At 41.1% G+C, this 20,674-nt stretch overlaps 2 protein-coding genes across 2 annotated transcripts; both read left to right on the forward strand.

Annotated features, from left to right (window-relative positions):
- Positions 1 to 622: 622 nt before the first annotated feature.
- Positions 623 to 6,329, forward strand: LOC311054145 (P2Y purinoceptor 12-like; the record flags this gene model as incomplete). The annotated part of the gene is made up of 4 exons (XM_084070024.1): positions 623 to 735; positions 4,285 to 4,486; positions 4,580 to 4,969; positions 5,853 to 6,329. The coding sequence occupies exons 2-4, from the start codon at positions 4,304 to 4,306 to the stop codon at positions 6,327 to 6,329; spliced, it is 1,050 nt and encodes a 349-aa protein (XP_083926150.1). The 5' UTR covers positions 623 to 735; positions 4,285 to 4,303.
- Positions 6,330 to 13,751: 7,422 nt separating this feature from the next.
- Positions 13,752 to 20,406, forward strand: LOC311054437 (uncharacterized protein). Its single transcript, XM_084070408.1, has 9 exons — positions 13,752 to 13,786; positions 14,011 to 14,069; positions 14,159 to 14,355; positions 15,104 to 15,297; positions 15,587 to 15,720; positions 16,627 to 16,771; positions 19,081 to 19,189; positions 19,706 to 19,787; positions 19,890 to 20,406. The coding sequence occupies exons 2-9, from the start codon at positions 14,055 to 14,057 to the stop codon at positions 20,004 to 20,006; spliced, it is 993 nt and encodes a 330-aa protein (XP_083926534.1). The 5' UTR covers positions 13,752 to 13,786; positions 14,011 to 14,054; the 3' UTR covers positions 20,007 to 20,406.
- Positions 20,407 to 20,674: the final 268 nt, after the last annotated feature.

Below are 20,674 nucleotides of genomic sequence, written 5' to 3' on the forward strand. Positions count from 1 at the left end.
AACAGCATTAAAATAATAGCAAAAGGCAGTGAATCAGGCAAAACAGTGAGGACATGAATAACAACACAGAGATTTAAAAATCAACTAAAGCTGTGCTTTAAAGCTATCCACAGAGGCTGGTAGCCTGGGTTCCAGCCTGATTCACTACGTTCGGCGGATTTTTCTCACTTCGAGAAGCTAAGTGAGAAAAAAACGTAGTGAATCAGGCTGGAACCCAGGCTACCAGCCTCTGTGGAAATACGCCATTCACGTATTTCCACTGAGTATTTTCACTACGTTCAGAAGCTTCGAGAAGCTTCGAGAAGCGAAGTGAGAAAAAGAAATGAGACTAGGTATACTCCTGGTTGCTTGTTTTTGCAGGAAATGCACTTAAGACTTCTGGTGATTAGCAGTTTCGTTCCCTACCTATGTTGAATGCACTTATTGTGAGTCGCTTTGGATAAAAGCGTCTGCTAAATGACTGTAATGTAATGTAATGTAATGAAATCTGCCGAAAGTAGTGACGTAGTGAATCAGGCTGGAACCCAGAATAAGAGTCTGGCACCATTTGACCACATTGTAGACCACATTGATGACAGTTTCCTGCATGATTACAGACTAGCATTCAAAGATTGTGGATAGTCTGATGTCTTCAGAGACTAGAGTTCATCCTTAACAGCCGCTGAGACTGACGAGAGGAAGACTTATTGGGATTGTGACAAGAAAACCACACATTAGCTCCAGAGACCACACATTGTAAGTCCAGTTTAATGTAACTTCTGTTATTTGGCATTCACTGAGATGTTTTCTAAATTATAAGCGACACAGAATAATAAATGAACATTTACAGAGAAGAATCTTAGCTTAAAATGTATTTGGGTGTGGGGGGTGGCAAGGGACCTGGATATTGCATAGGGGAGCGCTGGCCCCAAAAGGTTGAGAACCACAGGTCTAGAATTTACTTAAAGTTTGTTACCGTTATTATGTAAAATGCTCATTGCTATGTAAACAGTTATTTATTTTAAAGTAGGTTTGAACCCTTTCCAGTTCAGCAGCTTCACACGTACAGTCTGTCAATGTTTTTTAGTTTTTGTTCGTTTTTCATTAAACTTCACAGTAAAACTAATTCTTTCCACTCTCTCTCACGTGCCTCCTGTAGTTCTATCCCCATTTGAGAAACACTACATTAGAAGATCATATCACATGGACAAAAAAGTGGCAAAATAATCATCGACAGTAACACCACAAATTAATTGATTAAATGTAACTAAAGTGCATAATGGAAGGAACAACAATCAAGAAGGATTATTTTTTTACTCACTCATACAGGAACAAGGAGCGAAATGTTGGTGTGGCATAAACTATGTTAACATCAGCAATACAAGTATACACTATACAAGATAATAATTAAGATAATACTGGATTGTAATGAAATAACAAGAACAAGATAAATACATTGCCACTGGCAATGTCAGAGCTGGATCTCCGAACGAGTCTGTCAGGCCCAGGCTCAGGGGTCCAAAAGTCAGGGGGGGGGGCTCTAGATTTAATAAAATATGGGCCAACTGAGACTCACTGTTCCAAAGCCTGACTGAAGCAGTTGAACCAAAAAGACCCCACATAATGTCCAATCAAAGTGAAAAGTGTCTTTCCAAGTTCCCTTGGCCTTTCTTCACCATCACTTCCCCAAAATGCTAATGACATGTATGGTACACATATCATATGGTTGAGATTTCAGTTCCTCCATGAGTCTGTGAGTCTGTTCTCTAGCAGTTCATTTCGACCACCATTGGACCGCTGTATGTTAAACTTTGCACACACACTCCCAGTAGGCCACAGAAGAACCTCAACATTTTTCAAATTGGCCTCACGGTGGCATTATAACAGGCCAGATAACATTTTGGTCTATAACTCTTGAGGCATTCGCCATACAATCAAAGTGTTGGTTCCCCTGGATTCCTCAAGATTGTTCCCATTTACTGTTTTCTTCAAAACACACTTTTTACTTCACATTGGTAGACATTATCTAGGGAGTCATGTGATCAAGATGTATCAGTCAGATTTTTCAGATATCATTCCGATTGGCTATACATTGATTGTGACAAAGACTGTAAAACAAGGGTTTGATACTCCATAGTACCATTTGCCTATGATCGCAAAATTGTATCTATCATGAATGTAACATCCAATTCGAATCGCATGTTGGGGGCCTCTATAGTGCTTGGCAACGTGTCGTCACCACTGGGGGCGGGGGGTGGGGGGCGTGGTATAGTAGCTGACCGACGAAGATGTCAGCCGCTACCAAGTGACACTTTTGTGACGATTATTTGCTACGCACTATAGAGTGCACCTCCAAAACCGCTTTCACTTCTGCCCATAGGGAGCGCCACAAACACGAACAGTTGCACCATCTGTTGTACAAACTCTATTTCCCCCCACAACTTGCAACCCACTACTGCCTAAGCCCTGGGATGGCGGAGATCTGCCCTCGGAGGAGTGACGTGGAAATCCTTGCTTACAATTTATGGACTCCAGACTTTAAGTCTAGCGGAATTGAAACTCTCAAAAGATCACATAAAGATCGACTCAGATTCAATATGAAATGGTAATAGAAAGATTTATTTACAGCGCTGTAACATTCACACATCATACATGTTGTTCCAGCAAGTCACAAAGATAGACTGACTTGCTCTTCCCTTCCCTGAAGCTCAAAATTGGCTAAAGGAAAACAATAATACATTTGATCTCTTGTACTGAGCTTGTTAGTACTAAAACATCTCTCTCCTGCACAGCCATGAAACAAAAGGGCCACTCACTTGCAGGCAGCTGTGACCTGCCGATCTGAACTCCTTGCATTCCGGCCTCATCAGCAGCTGGTGTTTTAGGCCCTGCTCTCAGCTCTCAAGCTCAAGCTAGCAACACAGACTAATCAATGCTAAGCAATATAATAATATAATTTACGCTCATAGGCGGCGGGTAATGAAGGCTAGGGTATGCTAAGCCTTCCCAAATGTTATCCTGTTATGTTATATAATAAATGTGCGCAGCATTATTCAATTTTCATCCTGGGGCTCTGTATAAATTGGTCAATATCTAACCCTAACCCTAACCCTAAAACCGAAATAAAGTAACCAAAAAGTAACTTTATCCGCGGTAAACCCGAAAAAAATCGCGCGCGCGGGAGGGGTGTCCCGTATCAGCCTTCCCAAATGTCGGGCTCACCCGCCGCCTATGTTTACGCTTCAACAGGAGCGCACTTTTTAATGGAAATTAAAATCAGTGTAAACTTTCTTTTCAATAGGTTGGTAAAGTGTAGGTGGTGGGTTTTGTTGTGATTTCGGTTGACCAACCATGTGGTCCCTAAAGAGTCTCCCTCTAACTAAGGGTGATTAGTCATGTATCAGTTGAGTCGCGTTCGCGGAGAACATGATGACACCAGGCAGTATCACACGACAAGCTCTGAAGTTTAATACACACATAGAGAAATATATACAGTATTGGACGCTGACGTGACCAGAAGATAGGACAAGGACAAGAACAGAATGGATAGATGCAACTCACCACATCTGTGTACTGGGTCAAGCAGATAAAGGTCATAATCATGACAGGTTTCATCCCTGCTGATAAATGAAAAACTTTGATAGAGTAGAGTAGACTATACTGTATATTGTCCATGGACTTGAGGTCTGGCCCTGGGCAATGTTATTACTTGTTTGTACCAAAAGCAAAACTAATTCTGCAAATAATACCCAAGGCTTAAGATAAAGTACCACTCTAGGTGGGTTTGGCAAAAGGGCCTACTCTGTGTGGAGTTTGCATGTTCTCCCCGTGTATCCTAGGGTAGTTAATACCCTCACAAAAACATGTAGTAATCCTGGTCACTATACTGCCTCCCCCTGGTCAGCCGGGGCGCCTGATGGAGGGGAAGGGAACAGGTTGGAATAACGTGTTCCTTCCACGAGCTACGTCCAACCAGGGAAACTCCCCCCTGTCAGGTGACAAGAAGGTCAGTTGGCTCTCATGCATTGAAGGAGGCATGAGCTCGGCCCTGGCCTCCCTAGGCTGGTGGGGGGAGTGTAGTGCCCAGGATCACTTAGCAAATTGGCACCGGGTGAAAAAAGGGTTACAAAAATCGAGGGATATAAAAAAAAAGATAAAGTACCACTATTTATATTATTGTTGGAAAACCCATTATCCACTCATCATATATAGTGTCTTCTCTGACACAATGCAAATTCATTCCTCTCTCTTTGTCGTCTTCTTTTTTCATTCCATATTCTCTCTCAACTCCTTTCCACTCTCAAGGTCCACCAAGCTTGTGAAAATGAACACCACAATATCCAGTAACTCCACCAAGTGCATTCCAGATCCCATGGTGACTGCTGTGGCTTTCCCCTGTCTGTATGGTATCCTCTTCCTATTGGCCCTTGTACTGAACGGTCTGGCTGCATGGATATTCTTTAACATCCCAACTACCTCCACATTTGTGGTCTATCTAAAGAATGTGGTGAGTGAAGGGATTTGAACGGGAAATATATTTATCAGTGCAAAAAAATATAGAGACAACAAAGTCATTAATTATATAATCCTTCACCAATAGGTGGTGGCTGACATGCTTAGGACTCTGACCATCCCTGTGAAGGTGTTGAATGATGCTGGTGTGGGATCCTGCCGCCTGCGTGTCTTCTTCTGTCGATACTCAGCCATTCTGTTCTACGTCTTCATGTACATAAGTATTCTTTTTCTGGGCCTCATCAGCTTGGACCGCTACCAGAAGATAGTCCGGCCATTTGGGAAATATTCTCAGCAGAAGGTCAGGGTTGGTCAGGTGCTAAGTGCAACTGTCTGGGTGGTGATGTTATTTCTAGCGCTGCCAAACATCATCCTGACTAACAAGCCACCACAGCTCTCTGTAGACAAACTGACATGCACCGACCTGAAGAGCGAGTTGGGTCTGATCGTGTATGAAGCATCCAACTACGTCTGTCAGGTAACACATCTAAACTTTGCACTGTAATTGTCTAAATGCAGCATCATAGCAGGTCAAGGAAGTAGACGAATGAGATTGGAGGGCTGGGCAACGCAAGACTAGTCGCGACCCGACCCAATGTAGTATTTATTCATAATAAATAACAAATAAAGTAGTAAGTAATTTGTGCCCAGGTAGCTCAGTCAGTAGCGAGCACTTGCCTTTGGACTAAACGTTTCTGGATTCGATCCCGCACTGCCAACTTGGGGTATGAGAAGAATGGCTTGAGTGACTAAGTTGTGCGGTAAGTACTGGGAGCTGATGGTAGGTGTTCCACCTCAGCGATCCATCTCCCAGGGGTCTAGCTCATTGAAAACGGGATAGACACCCTCATTCTTGGTCGATACGGACAATAAGCCACTCCTACTACGTACTTTACTTATTTATATGATAATAAATTGACAATTGTTTGATTGCTGACAACAGCCATGTTTTAATAATTAAAAGCTAAAGAAAGCATTTGTGCACTCAAAGAAGCCAAAGCTATAAAAAAAAATTGGCCAAAGTAATGCCTGTCAGCCAAAATGTTGTCATATAATGCCAAAGTAATGGTAAACTTTTACAAGGCACGCCAAAGCTTGCTTGACTATAGCAAGCTTAACACATACAGTACAGTGCCAGTAAAACACATTATCAGCTAATTAAATGTAAATGTAAATTAAACGTTAAAGCTCTATATTATGGGTGATTATATCATTGCTATAGAGTGGTTGGTCAGTTAACAGGGGTCTCCACGTCTTTCCAGCTCTTTAGTAAACAGTGAGTGCATGTGGAATTAATACAAGGGCCAAACACTTGGAATCTCTGTGATTCATTGTGATTTCTCTTTATGTATTGTGTCCAGGTGGTGTTCTGGGGCACACTGGCTCTGATGGTGGTCTGCTACACCTTCATCAGCAGGACGGTATACAAGTCATACAAAGCCTCCAGGAGCAGCTCTGAAGCGACTAGTCACAGAACCAAAGCAAAGGTCTTTGTGGTGGTAGCAGTGTTTTTCATCTGCTTTGTTCCCTTCCACTTTGTCCTTGTTCCCTACACACTGATCCAAACCCGAAACACAGCAAACAACTGCAGAGTGGAGAACGCCATCCACATCACAAAGGAGATCACCTTGTGGCTGTCGAGCATGAATGTGTGTCTGGATCCACTGATCTACATATTCCTTTGTAAGACGTTCCGGAGACAACTGATGGCCACACTGAGCCGTAAGACCATCCCACAAGGCACTATGGATGCAGCATCTTCCACCCAGCAAGAGATGTCACAGTGTGTGACAGGAAATGCCAAACTTTCAGCTACTTCTGATCCGTGTCCACCCTAGAAAATGTCTGATTCCATCAGAGACATGTCAGATGTGTCCCAGAAGCAGATTTAAAAAAACGAAATGTGCTTCCCGGAACATAGCCAAATAAACAGTGAAAAATGTATACATCATATTAGCATTATTTACATAACACATAACTTTTGACTATTGTTTCAATACCTGTATAACATACTGTAATATGCCATGGCAACACATTCTCGCCAATATATATATTATTTATTTATTTCATTATTTATAAAAAAAAATAATGAAAAAATGACCACCACAATATTCTACATGGTTAAAATAGAATTTGATGGGTTTATATAGGAAGGGGGCATGTCTGATAAAGTGAATATCAAATATCTAAATGTTGATTCAAGCAACTTAAAAACTGAGGTGCACACAAAAGTCAGAGTAGACAACGTTAACATGACCCCAGAAGTGTTTTAAAGTGAAATACCCCTTCAAGTGGCAAAGTGACATTGCTCAAATAATAGAGCACTGTTTCTCGTGGTCTATGGCATAATTACAGGTGGTCCATGGGAAAATGTTTATAAAATATATATTGTACCAGCTTGTTAAATGTATCAAAAGCATGTTTAAATAATATTTCATAAGTCTGTCAAATTTAAAATTATTTTAACTAATTGGCTTACTGTGGGGAAAACGCTTGAAATTAGTTAAGGGCTTGATATGCTTTGTTGTTACTCACTGAAAATAGATCTACAAGCTTACAACATGTTGCACTGCAACGCGTTGTGAGCTTATAGTTCTGCTTTTTCACTGTGTGACACCAGTGTACAACTAAGTATACACCTGGCTTTTAAGATCATTAATGTAAAATATTAATGAAAGATATTAAAACGATAGAAATGACTGTGTTATGCCTTCTTATACCAGAACCGAACAGGTGTTAGTTGCATATAGATAACCATGATATGTACAACAATGTAACTATAACTCAATCTTGGCACCTACAGTAGATGTCTTTAGGCCATGACTCTTATCAAGCATGTGAAGTTTGGGGCAGATTCGATCATGTGTAAGACACTGAACCCCTTAACTGCTCCCAATTAGCAGGATGCCTTGCATGGTTATAGAATGTAATTTTGTATATTTTATAGTTGTTGTTTATACTCTGATGTGATTGTCATGTTACAACAAATTCCAATAAAAAGAGTACTAAAAAAAGAATGTAATTTAGTTTTTAAACTGAAGATATGTCCAATAAACAGCATTTAACTGTTACACAATGATGAAATGGGAAAATGTTTGCGTAGTACTTCTGCTACACCAGATAGGGTATTTCCCTAACATTCTGTGTGGCTCGATACCACGTGATGAGTGCATCAATCAAGAAATATACGTAGGTTTGTGAATGCACTCAAAATATTTAGAACATTAGTACACATATTGATTATATAGTACATAGTATGTGACTTTGGATGCCCTTTAGACTTTTAAAGGTGAATCTATAGGCAGTGGGAAAGCTCTGTGCAAATACAGTGGAATACAAAGTACAATGCAAATACAAATCTGCCTTCAAGGGCAGCTGAAAACAGGAAATGAAAAAGAAAGCATTAAAGACCACCACTTCACAGGAAGGATATTTGTCTCTGTCTCTAAGAATAGTGTGTGTGTGTGTGTGTGTGTGTGTGTGTGTGTGTGTGTGTGTGTGTGTGTGTGTGTGTGTGTGTGTGTGTGTGTGTGTGTGTGTGTGTGTGTGTGTGTGTGTGTGTGTGTGTGTCATCATCATCATCACCATCATCATCCTCACCACCACCATGATCATCAAACTCCAAATAATCACACATGAATAGTGCTGTGTGTTCCCACTCCCCACCCCCTCCAGTTTCCTCCTCCTGTTGCATAAGCTGATTCCATGGAACAGAACAGCGCACTGGGATCACTCCACCCAGCTCACCCAACATTGGTTCCTCTTTGCTAAAAAATGAAACTGCTACAGTTCAATGGCATTCCACTTCTGACAGGAAATGTTAAGAGGACTGGTCATCTAATCCAGTTTCAACCATAGCCTACTATGGTGACTGATCATATACAGTATAACTGAAGATTGTATAGTTGTAATACTTTTATTAAATTTGTTTGGTCAATAAATAATCACCTGCCTGCAATAAAAGCATATCTATAAAGTTTTAGTCATGGACTTTGTCACTATTCTACACATTCTTATCAGGGAGTCTCCTCTTACTTCTTTGAGAATGGTCATTTATTACGTTTTTGAGCAAAACGCAAAGGAAAATAAAAGCCTGGAGATCGAGGCTATTTATGAAGTAACTAGTTTTAGGTCCTGCACTTGTATGCTGAAGATTCTGAAAGGTTTGCTCTATAGCGATTGAAATGAAAATACAACAACAGACATCTGATTAAGAGTGGATCCACCGTTAAGCGTTAACATAATGTGAACCTAAACTGAATCATTACTACAGGTCACAGTGGGTGCATTTAGGGGAAAGCAGAAGAGGCTTCAGGAAATAGCCATACAATCTGCCAAACGTTACAGTCCCTTTCATTTCATTTCGTTTATTTATATCAGAGACCATGACCCAAATACATTCATCTCAAGCAAAGAGAAAATATACTTTGTACCAGAAATATTTCCATAAAACACAGAGCAGAGTGCCGTCACCGTGTAGGGAGACAATAGTGAATGTTCACTAAGGGTTCCCATTAAGGATGTCAGACGGAAGTATTGCTGGCAATATTGTTCTGCACATTATCTTCAAGTGGCAGGAGTGTTGTCAGCACTGTGTAGTGTCGCTGTGGAAGGAGACTTCAGTACCATGGACAGCACCTAGCCTGGGATCAACTTTCTTTTGTAGTTTTCTGATCCTTATCCGCTTATTCCATAGAGATATAATATATCTAGAGGGCGGATTGCCTCGCCTCCAACTATTCATTTCTATGAAAGTTTCTCATTGGCGTTTGAAGCACCCGGAAGTCTGATGGAAGTTTAAAATTGGGTCCATTGGGTCTAATAGAATCTGTCTGCCGGAAGTACCAATATTGGGTCGAATAGGCGTGTCCATAGAGTTATGAGCAGGCGCACAAACGAAAATAATTTGTTTAATGCGGAAGAGTTGCATTCTCAGATTGACCACCAGGCGACAGCCGCTTCGCCGTTCTACCCATAGGGTGCATCCACACATGTACGTCAAGTTGTCGTACGGAAGTCGGAAGTCCCATCCACTCCCATGTTATAGGAAAAAACAGAACGGTACTTCCGGTTTTAACTCAACATGGGAGTGGATGGGACTTCCGACTTCCGTACGACAACTTGACGTACATGTGTGGATGCACCCATAGAGTTAAAAAATAATAGAGAGGGCACCGGATATCCCCTCCCATCCACTTGCATTGAGTTGCTCACCCAGCGCATGGGCCGAAATCACCCCTTCTTCCGGGTTGGAAGCGTATTGGAAAATGTGATGGGCGAGGCCTATTTGGGGCTTCTGCGCGTCACAGAAGCCATGGGCTCGTTCATATACAGTGGCCCCACCTGCAATACTTCAAATGGCCAGCATGTCCATTCCGCCTCAATGCAACCACTGGGTTCTGGGGGCTTGAGTTCTATCACGGCTCTAGGGGCGTGGCTTATTCTAGTGAGAATACTGGGGTGCTCCCAAAAAGATTTCCCTCTGAAACCAGGGGTGTCATAGTGGTAGGGCCTAGCATACACCTCTGAAATCTAATGAATCCGGCAAGTTTGTTCAAATACTTCTTGGTATGTCCATGTTTTACTCTAACGACTCTTTTAACGACTGGCTACATTAGGAAACAATGGAGCCTAATGGAGCCAGTCATATAGCCCCCCCCCCCACACACACACACACACAAACACACAACACACACACACGCAAAATAAATACATAAAAAGAAAAACTTGTAAATCGATTTTACTTACTGGATGAAAACAGATTTGATAAGAATTGTCACGGTTTCAGTCAGGAGCGAGTAGGACCCAAACGCTGGACAGACAGGCAGAGACAGAGCAGTTCAAATCCAAACAGTTTTAATCACCAACAAGGGCATGAGGAACAACTAGGAAGAAGCACAAGGAAAAATACACTGGGAACTTTAGGAACACATGCTCAAGGAATATACTCTTGGAAATTCGAAGTCAAGACAGAACACTGTAACAACATTTACGAACTAGCAGGGAACATGAGGAACTGAGGGTTTAAATACACACAGGGAGAACCAGATACAGGTAAACACAACTGACAACTGACAATCAACACAGGGGTAGGCTAGGGGACTAACAGGACACCGGTGACTGGGGTTAACAATCAGAACAATCAGGAGAGACAAAACCGGTAACAGATCATGACAAATAGCGCATATTAGGTTAGGGTAGCCTATCAACGGAACATAACATGTTCACACTATTGTGCGTGACATCAATGAGATGGACGTGCTAGCCATGCCCTAAAATCAGACACCTACATATTTCTCTGAAATACTGAGGAAGTTGGGGGCTGTTTCCTTCTTCTACTGTACGTCATTAAAATGTTACATTCTTATTTCTGTGTGCTGATGGCTTTTGGGTTTGCACGCAAACTCTGCATGCAGTTCCCTTGCAGTTGCTTGCTAAAACCAGCCTGACCAGCCGGAAACAACAACAAACAACCTAGACATCATACTGAATTTGAGCAGCATGGAGCGCAACAATGGATAGAGAGAGAATTAAATACAATAAGGCACTCTATCCTATGAGTGCCATCGGGCAGGTGCTTGGGTACTGGTTGGCTCCTGTGTGTGCATGTGCCTGGTGCTGACGCAGGATTCTGTCTGGTGTGTTGGGTGGTTTTGTAAGCCAAGTTTGAATGTTGATAGATAGATAGATAGACAGATAGACAGATAGACAGATAGACAGATAGATAGATAGATAGATAGATAGATAGATAGATAGATAGATAGATAGATACATAACTGTATTATCCCGCAGAGGAAATTCAGTCGCCGAGAGGCGGCACAGCAGTTAAGGTTACAGAGTTACAGGTAAAGAGTAAGAAAAAGAAAAGTACTGTTGTGTACTGCAATTCAAGGCAAAAAGAAAAAGAAAAACAAGAAGCTACAGTCAGTGCTTCATAAGTGTCTCACCATATCTCGTCATAAAACATTCCATTCAAAAAAGTGTCCATTCGGTCAGTACAAAAGTGTGAGAAGTGAAAGTTCTCACAGCGAAAAACAGCACAAAGAACCCCACCCTAGGAATGTCATTAGAGGTCACAGTCTTTGAAACATTTATCTATTCCAGGTTAAGTTACGGTTGACCTGGCCAAGCGACCATTGTGTGTCTCATTCTAGATCTTCAAAGCTACCGGCACAAAGGACTTTCCAAGGACTTTCTCTCACACCGCTGCCCCGGGCAGGTGAATAGTCGTTTCCTCTCTTACTCAGGTACCCGATTATCTCTAGGTTGACAGTTGAAGTCACCTGCAGTCCATTGTTTCCTGGATTTTGACCAGCCACTCGATATTGGAGCCTAGTGGAGATTGACAAATGACTGTCCAGCTTATTTAAATCCTGTCGAGTTGCCATTCCATGCTGCTTACTGTGGATGGAGCCAGCGAGGACTCTTGTAGGAGAACGACTGCTTGCTCCTTGTTGGACTATGCAAGGTATCGTATGACTTTGAGTTTGGCGGTGATGAAGCCCTCGACATTGAATTGGAGCACTGACAGGCCTTGGTTTTCGACGGTCCAGATGGCCCCCCATCCTGAAGGGGACATTCTGTGCCTTGGTCTTGACCTTGGCTTGCACCTTGGCCTGCCAGCCCGATGATTATGTGGCGACATTAGTTTCACAAGATGGTCTTTCACCAGCTCTTGCTAACTTGTTGGGAAGGCTGGGTAGAGTCTCTTGAGTAATGGAAGATAATTCTTTCCACTCCTCCAATTTTTCAAATTGCCCGGCCCTAATAATAACAATAATTATTATAATAATAATAATAATAATAATTATTATTATTATTATTTTTATTATTCACGTGCCATAGTCATTAACATTGACAGTGCCTGGAGTGTACGCCAAAATCAATTGTTATTATTATTATTATTATTATTATAATACCAACACACGTGTCCATGTGCATTTTCTTCTCACTTCAATATTGGAATGCTAGTATTTGTGCAATGCCATTTAACCACTTAGATGTGTCAGTATATTTCAGTAGAACAGTATTTATGTAGGCCTATTCAAGCAAAGGAAGTGTAGTCGTTTGTGTGGTTTCAGTTTGATGACTGCGTGCGTGTGTGTGTGTGGCATCATTGTCCTGTCCCCGGACATAAAGACCATGTGACAGACTTCTGTCATTTACAACTGTCACAGACCAGAGTCGGGAGCAAGTAGGTAAGCATTTTCAATAACTTTGAACATTTTGTAATACGTTTTTAACAACAATGCTAATGCAGGAACTCATTTCAAACTTCTAATTTCTTTTACCACACTTTGGGCAGACTTTGGAAGGAAAAGTATGGTTCAGTGACTATGTATCTCCACTCCTAAATAAGTAACTACATAGGAGCTTAGCATTTGTGAAAGTACACATAAATGTAAAATATTATTTTTGGGATTGTTGGAATGGTTTTGTGTGCAATGGCAAAGCTACAATGGGATTATTTTTTATTTTGATTACCTAACACCAACCAATCAATTTGATATAACAATTGATTCTTGTTGTGGACGTGTACGTATGTAATCAGAAAGCAATGTGAAAGCAAGGTTCAATACTTTAATCTGCCAGAGGGCAGGATAGGGCAACATTTTCTAGCCTTCTAAACAATCATCCACAACGTCCCTATTGACACAAACTGTAGGGGCAATGTGGATGTATCTTCTGAGAAAGACAAAAAGACAAAATGTGTCATTGGTGCCAACACAGCCATTAAATATATCAGTAGACCTATATATAGGACACAGTACACACAAACGGTAGTTTGATGTGTAGCCTATGTCTGTCAGGGAATCAGTACCATTGAAAGTAATTGCGGCAAACCTCACAAGATTTTGTGCGGTTTGTCCACTGAACTCAAAGGAGGGGCCACCATGTTGTGAGGTACTCCACCTTCTTGACAATAATCATTATTAGCACCTTGTGGGAGTAAAAATGACAACCTACTATACTCTTCTCAATGCAAAATAAAAGAGAATGTGGTGAGATAGAGAATCCCCTATTCATAACGCTAAGTTGATACTTAGGCCTTCTGAGTTGTGAAACGCAGGAAATGACATGTGTGAAAAATGGTTGACAACCTGTTTGGTCAGGCTTTTAATGCTCTGTGTGTGTGTGTGTGTGTGTGTGTGTGTGTGTGTGTGTGTGTGTGTGTGTGTGTGTGTGTGTGTGTGTGTGTGTGTGTGTGTGTGTGTGTGTGTGTGTGTGTGTGTATTCAGGATGGCTATCCATATATTTTGGACCTTTCTGCTGGTTCTGTGTCGCTGCAGAAGTGGTGAGTGAACATATTGTGTCTTCTTGTGTGTGTGTGTGTGTGTGTGTGTGTGTGTGTGTGTGTGTGTGTGTGTGTGTGTGTGTGTGTGTGTGTGTGTGTGTGTGTGTGTGTGTGTGTCTCCTACTTGTTTGTTTGCATAGTAGACAGTATCAGTATGATGTGTATAATTAACCTTTCTTACATTCTATTCTCTATAATATTTGCAGTGTTTTCTCCATTGACAGACACAGACAACTATCATTCAGATCTATGCCTCTATGCTGAGTCTATGGAATTTCCAACAGTGAGTCGCAATAAAAAAATTACACATTCATTTCAGATTTTCTGTCCTCTGTCATTTAGTTAATTTTGTCCCTGTGTCTGTTAAATCAGCAGGTTCTCTGCTATCGCAGAACTTCTGCGGGAGAGATGCAGCTAGATCCTGATGATGAGGATGAGGACACAGTAGATGATGGGGAATGTGAGGAGTTGGACTTCTCTAAATCCTGCCTCCTGTATCCAACAAACACACTCAATTGCACCATATCAGACTCTTTCCCCGCAGGCAGCCAAGTCTCAGGCTCCATCAGGTAAGCTCTGACCCTGCCACTAGTCCATAGTTTGATTCCTGTCACAGTATAGACACCGACAGTTAGACACCCTTAAAGAGATCTTTTTACACCCCAAGAATTCATTGTCATTAGGATGCTGTGATCAGTAGTTGTGAACATGGACATGTCTTGTGAGCAACCAGACAACTGAGTTTCGAATATGTGTGCACTGGTGTGTTTGTGTAATGTCCAGAGCAAGAACTTTTACACTGAATGGGAGACTGACTGCACTCATAAAATGTTTGGGTTAACTTTAACTATCAAAAAGTAGATTTGTGTTTAGGGATGTCCGATATTATCGGCCTCCCGATATTATCGGCCGATATTAGCATAAAAATTGATATCGGGAAAATATCGGTATCGGTTTTTGAAAAAAAAAAATTTTTTTTTTTTTTTTTTTTTTTTTTTTGCTTTATAAATAAGTTACAGGAGTTCTTACTGTATATGGTGTGTGTGATATGAAATTTGAGCTTACCCTAATCACAATAATCCCCGCATATATCGGTATCGGTTGATATCGGTATCGGTAATTAAGAGTTGGACAATATCGGTATATCGGTTATCGGTAAAAAAGCCAATATCGGACAACCCTATTTGTGTTATGATCCAATGCAACACAAACATTGTGCTGAATCTTTATAAAAAATGTTCTTATCTCGTTTCTGGCAATGGGGGACTAATAACTGTTTATTTGTGTTTGTGTCCCTCTCTCTGTCTGTTTACCCAGTAATTGTGATGGTGCGAAGACCATCTCCTACAGGAACTTCACGCTCAAGGAGGACAGAACACCGGAGACAGTCAACTCTGCAAGTCTTTACCACACAGTAGAGGATAACATGACCTCAATAATGCTCCGCATCAATGTGTCCCTACCTGACTTATGGAAAATCTACTATGTCATTTTTGACATTGTTTCATTTGGTAATATCCCAAGGCACATACAATCACTAAGTTGAGCCTTATTTTTAACTGAAAAGAATATTTTTCATTGTGAATTAGGCTTTACTATGGATTTAATTTTGCTGTATTAATAGTGTTTTTTTGCTTTGGCAATGTAAATGTATAAACATGTTTTCTCACGCCAATAAAGCCCCTTCTCTGAATGTGTGTGTGTGTGTGTGTGTGTGTGTGTGTGTGTGTGTGTGTGTGTGTGTGTGTGTGTGTGTGTGTGTGTGTGTGTGTGTGTGTGTGTGTGCATGCGCCTGTGTAGAGGTCCTGTCTCCTCCAGCGTTCACTGTGTCCATGCCAAATGGAAGTCTGGTTGTGAGGTGGGATTTACCAGTTACTCGCTCTGGAGTTCAACCTGCTTACTGCTTCGATTACCAGCTGGACATCAATGGACAGGTGTGTATAGTGCATTGTATGTATACTTCCTGTCCCACTCAGTGGACACTGTATTACAGTAGGTACACCCGTTCATTAATGCAAACAACCTACTCCTCCAAAAAGGGAGTGATGTGGCTGCCTGCAACTCAGTATTTAAAATATTGTATGCGGAAAGGGCCAAGAGGTTCAGTAACAGTTCCACCAACATGAGAATGAGCAAGTGATGTGATCCAAGTGACTTAAACGTGGTATGATTGTTAGTGCCTGATGGGGTGGTTCCAGCCTCTTGGGGTCCAGGGGTTCACCAGGTAAATCATTGATATTTATGAACCAAATTGACCTTTACAGGTCTGTACTGGACTGGGCTTTAACTCAGGGAGTGTACAATTTGAACCAAATGGACCCTTTAATGGACATGCGTTCCCTCTCAGTTAAACACTGGATTTTACAGTGTAGATTGGTCCTTGAAATTTAAATGTTTGAGAATCACTGCTGTACAGTGTGTATAATTTAATGAGAAAACCAACATTCAGTCACCTTGAGAGAGGTGAGAGGAGAACGGTCAGTCTCTTGAAAGCTAAAAGTAAGGCTACAAGTACACAAAATCAGTAAAACAGTGGTGTGCATTCGGCGAAAATAGCAAAACTACAAGCTACTCAAGAGCTTGAAGCATCTCTGAATGCGCAACTCATCGAACCTTGAAAAGGGTTACACCGAATCAACTCAAGAACGAGACCGACGGGGGCGAGATATATTTTTGTATATCCTAATCAAGATCAAGACCATAACTGTGTTGATATCATAATGAGGGGTCATACTTTCTCTGCCAATATTTAAAAAGAAAAAAACATTTTTTTTAACCTTACCATGTCTCAGTGTTATTAAGTTAACTCTGGTAATCGTCATTCACTCTTTCCACACCAGCTCATAAACATGTCTGGGGATGGCCAGCAGCTGTATGAAGAATCAAATGCAGACCCCACACTTCACTACAAAGTGAAGCTACGGACACAAAAGAACAAGAACTGCCTAGGACCTCAGCACTGGAGTAACTGGAGTCACATCTTCAGTGAGTCAAACCTTCAGTTCAAGCCATTTGTGGGTTATATATTATATCCATGGTTATTATATACTATATCCATTCCTTGGCTGGTTATTGGTTGGAAGAAGACAGGAAAAACTCAGCTTTAGAACTCTGGTTTAGAATAGCCTACTGGTAACAATAGACAATATAAAAACAACAACAACAATGGTGGTCATTACCAAAGAGACATAATGACAAATGGATAAATATAGCTGCAAGCAGCGATAATACGGGGCCAGGAGAGAGAAAGAAAATTCCTTTAACAGGTCAGTTCATGAAAGTCCTTGCGGTCTTGTTTCCAATGAGGGCCTGTGAGCAATTAGGGGTTAAGAGTCTTGCTCAGGGACAAATTTCATTGACACATTTGCTGACCTGGCCTGGAATCGTACCTGGGGCAACCAGAGCCTCTGGCTCCCTAGGCGGGCTCACTAACCACTCAGCTATGGCCGACCCTCTGAGAGTGAGAGAGAGAGAGAGAGAGAGAGAGAGAGAGAGAGAGAGAGAGAGAGAGAGAGAGAGAGAGAGAGAGAGAGAGAGAGAGAGAGAGAGAGAGAGAGAGAGAGAGAGAGAGAGAGAGAGAGAGAGAGAAGAGAGAGACATGAAAACGGAATAGATTGAAGATAGAAACGGAATAGATTGAAGAGAGAGAGAGCCATGGAAACGGAATAGATTGAGTCATGTTTTTTGCAATTCAACTTAAATGAGTCTGCATCAAGTGAGGCTTGAACCGGCAACCTTGCGGTCGTGAGGCACTCTTAGGTAGCTGCAACACCACCTATAGTGCTATAGCTTTGTCCAGGCTGATATTGTCTGTTGAGGATCACAAACTCTTGCCTTCTGTCATGACCCAAGCCCCTGTTTCACTAACACTAAGATCACTCGTTCACAAACCATTTACCATTGAAGAAATTGTAAATCTCCTCAGAACCAAAACTAGTGAAAGTAGCCGATCTACAAGCTCACAAACCATTAAAAGTTGTCAGATTGTACATCGGCTATTTTCACAATGAAGTATGTTATACATTGAAAAAAAAAATACTCTCATTGCTATCTGAAAAGTTGTGAGATTGTAGATCAGCTATTTTCACAATGTAATATGTAAAAAACACTCAATTAAGTATTTCATGTTATCTTTAACAATTGCAAATGTATTCATTGATAGTCATGTTGTGTGAAATGCAACTTAGATGAAGTCTGCACCAAGTGAGGCTTGAACCTGTGACCTTGAGGTTGTGAGACATACACTTAAGCGGGACGCTATTGGACCAACAGACAAACCTCTGAAAAAAGAGATCACGCTGATCATACAGTTTCACTCAAATAGCTGAAAAATCCTGGGTTTAAGTGTTTTTCAAACTGCTCAAGATTGCGGACAATCTAAGGGCGGTGCTTACTGGTCAACGTGATAGATGTGTTCCTCATTAGTCAAGGCACATGTGTAAGCAGGTCTAATGGCTGTCGGCCAAACGAGGCATGACTTTTGCCTGTTTAAAGTTTCAATTTTCAAAAAATTGCTATAGCGATTTTGCTATAGCGAAAATTGCTATAGCGCCCCCAATTGACCAATTGGAGTAAGATTGGTTTCAGTGATATTTGGAATGGCCCTTTACATTTCTGCAAAGTTTCAAAGAATGGTAAGTCTGCATGTATGTGTTAGGGGCAGATGAATAATTGTCATAAAACTGCAATATTCATTGGCTCATTAAAGCTTCATTTTTTCACTTATGGAAGATATTTTGCAAACGTTTTTTGGTATAGGTCCAAAGTTCATGTGTAAAAAGTTTCGTGCAGATTACTCAAAAATCCCAGGAGGAGATAGGTTTTAACTGTTTTTCATATAATTCGAAATGATGGGAGATCTAAGGGTCAGAGGTCAAAAGTCAGAGCGTGAAAGTTGTTCATCATGAGGAGACGCATGTGTGTATTGAAGTTTTATGGCTGTAGGTAAAACAGGGCATGAGTTGTACCTGTTCAAAGTTGGCATTTTCAACTGAGTGCTATAGCGCCACCTTTTGACGAAAGATTGTGAGCTTTATTTTTTGATCGTTTTTCATGACCATCTATCATATGGCCGAGTTTCATAAAAAGCGTATGCACGGTTCAGCCAGAACTGGCAAAAACGGCAGAAGAAGAAGAAGAAATGGAATAATGCGAATAACAATACGGGTCCATGCTGGAAGCCTGGCCCCGTAATTAGAGGCAGCCACGTTACAGCTATCTTACATGGTCTTTGGTGTTAACTTAATATAAGCTGGAGTGTGTGTGTGTGTGTGTGTGTGTGTGTGTTGGTGTAGCTGTAGATCCAACGAGACCCGACGAACTCGACAACTACTTACTGATGAGTATTGTACTCGTATTACCCATGATCCTCCTCTCTGTGCTGCTACTGCTGAAACGTCACAGGTACTCTCTCACACTCTCTCTAACTCATTCTATTTCTCACCTTTTCTCTTACTCCCTTTTTTTTCTCACACCCTTTCTCACTCCTTCTCTCCCTCACTCTCTCTGTCACACTTGTCTTTCCTTCCTGCTGCTCTCACACATTTGTTTCCTCTTCAGTTTGAGCTGTTCCACACTTAAACACTGCAAAATCCTGAGTGTCAACCCGTTATGGACCCTTATGGGATCCCTTTTCAACCTCTCGGAGTTCAAACTGATTTTTCAGTGTACTTCATGCATAAATTAATATTTTCTAAAGGTGAAGCTATAGGCAGCATAGTGGCTCACAGTAGAATAGCTCTCTGCAAACAGTGGAATAGAGATAGAGATGCAAAAATAGCTAAAGGGAAACTGCACATTAAACTTCTCCAAACCAGAGGCAGAAAGCAAACGATGGCTGAAAAGAGGAAAGATATAAAAGAAAGCATTAAACTGTGTGTGTGTGTGTGTGTGTGTGTGTGTGTATGTGTGTGTTTTCAGAGTGGGCAACATTATATTTCCTGCTGTTCCTCAGCCTCCTGAAAAGTACAAAGCCTTCTTGAAGAATCATAACGCATATAATGTAAACACACACACGCACTCACACAAATCATTATCATCACCATCATTATCAAACTTCAAATATACATAATGCTGTTGTATGTTCACTGTGTTTTTCCTGCAGCTTCTTCCTCCTCCTGTCCAGTCAAATCATTCTATGGAACACATCAGTGAGGTGGAAGAGAGAGAGGAGCGCCCCCCTAAAGACGCCTTCATAACAACCACAATGTGTACACTGTGATAGTATTGGACATTTTACATGTATTTATTCATTTATTTATTTATTTATTAAAGGACGACTTCACCACTTTTCAACCTATCTTCATATAATTGGTCCTCACTAAGACTCATGATAAAATGGTACAATTTTTTTCTACTTGGTCTGTCTCATAGGAGGGCTGTGGATAGTCCAGAAACCTGTCTACCAGTGACATCATCGTTAGGCATGATTTTTTTTTCCCAACAAGATTTCACATTTTTTATTTAGATTTTTATTAACACGAGAACAATGGCTTCTTTTATTGCATTGCAACTTCCCAGGAATAGAAAGCCTGCAGTTTCTATTAGCTTGGATTCCCCATTGATGATGTCACTGGTAGACGGGACTTTGAACTGTCCACAGCCCTCCTCTGAGACACAGACCGAGTAGAAAAAAAATTGTACCATTTTATCATGAGTATTAGTAAGGACCAATTATATGAAGATAGGTTGAAAAGCGGTGAAGTTGTCCTTTAAAGACAACACATTATGCACTAGAGCTCGACCGATGCCAGATTTCTGTGTCCAAAACCGTTGTTTTGACTACATTTTGTCAAATATTATTATGTCAAAACATTTAACTTCAAATCTAGTCTAACACAGTGCATTTTAGGTAGTTTGATGCGATTGCATCGGCGCCACGTGGCCCTA

Source organism: Gymnoscopelus microlampas (assembly GCF_963454915.1).
Source record: "Gymnoscopelus microlampas genome assembly, chromosome: 10".
Lineage (NCBI taxonomy): Eukaryota > Metazoa > Chordata > Actinopteri > Myctophiformes > Myctophidae > Gymnoscopelus > Gymnoscopelus microlampas.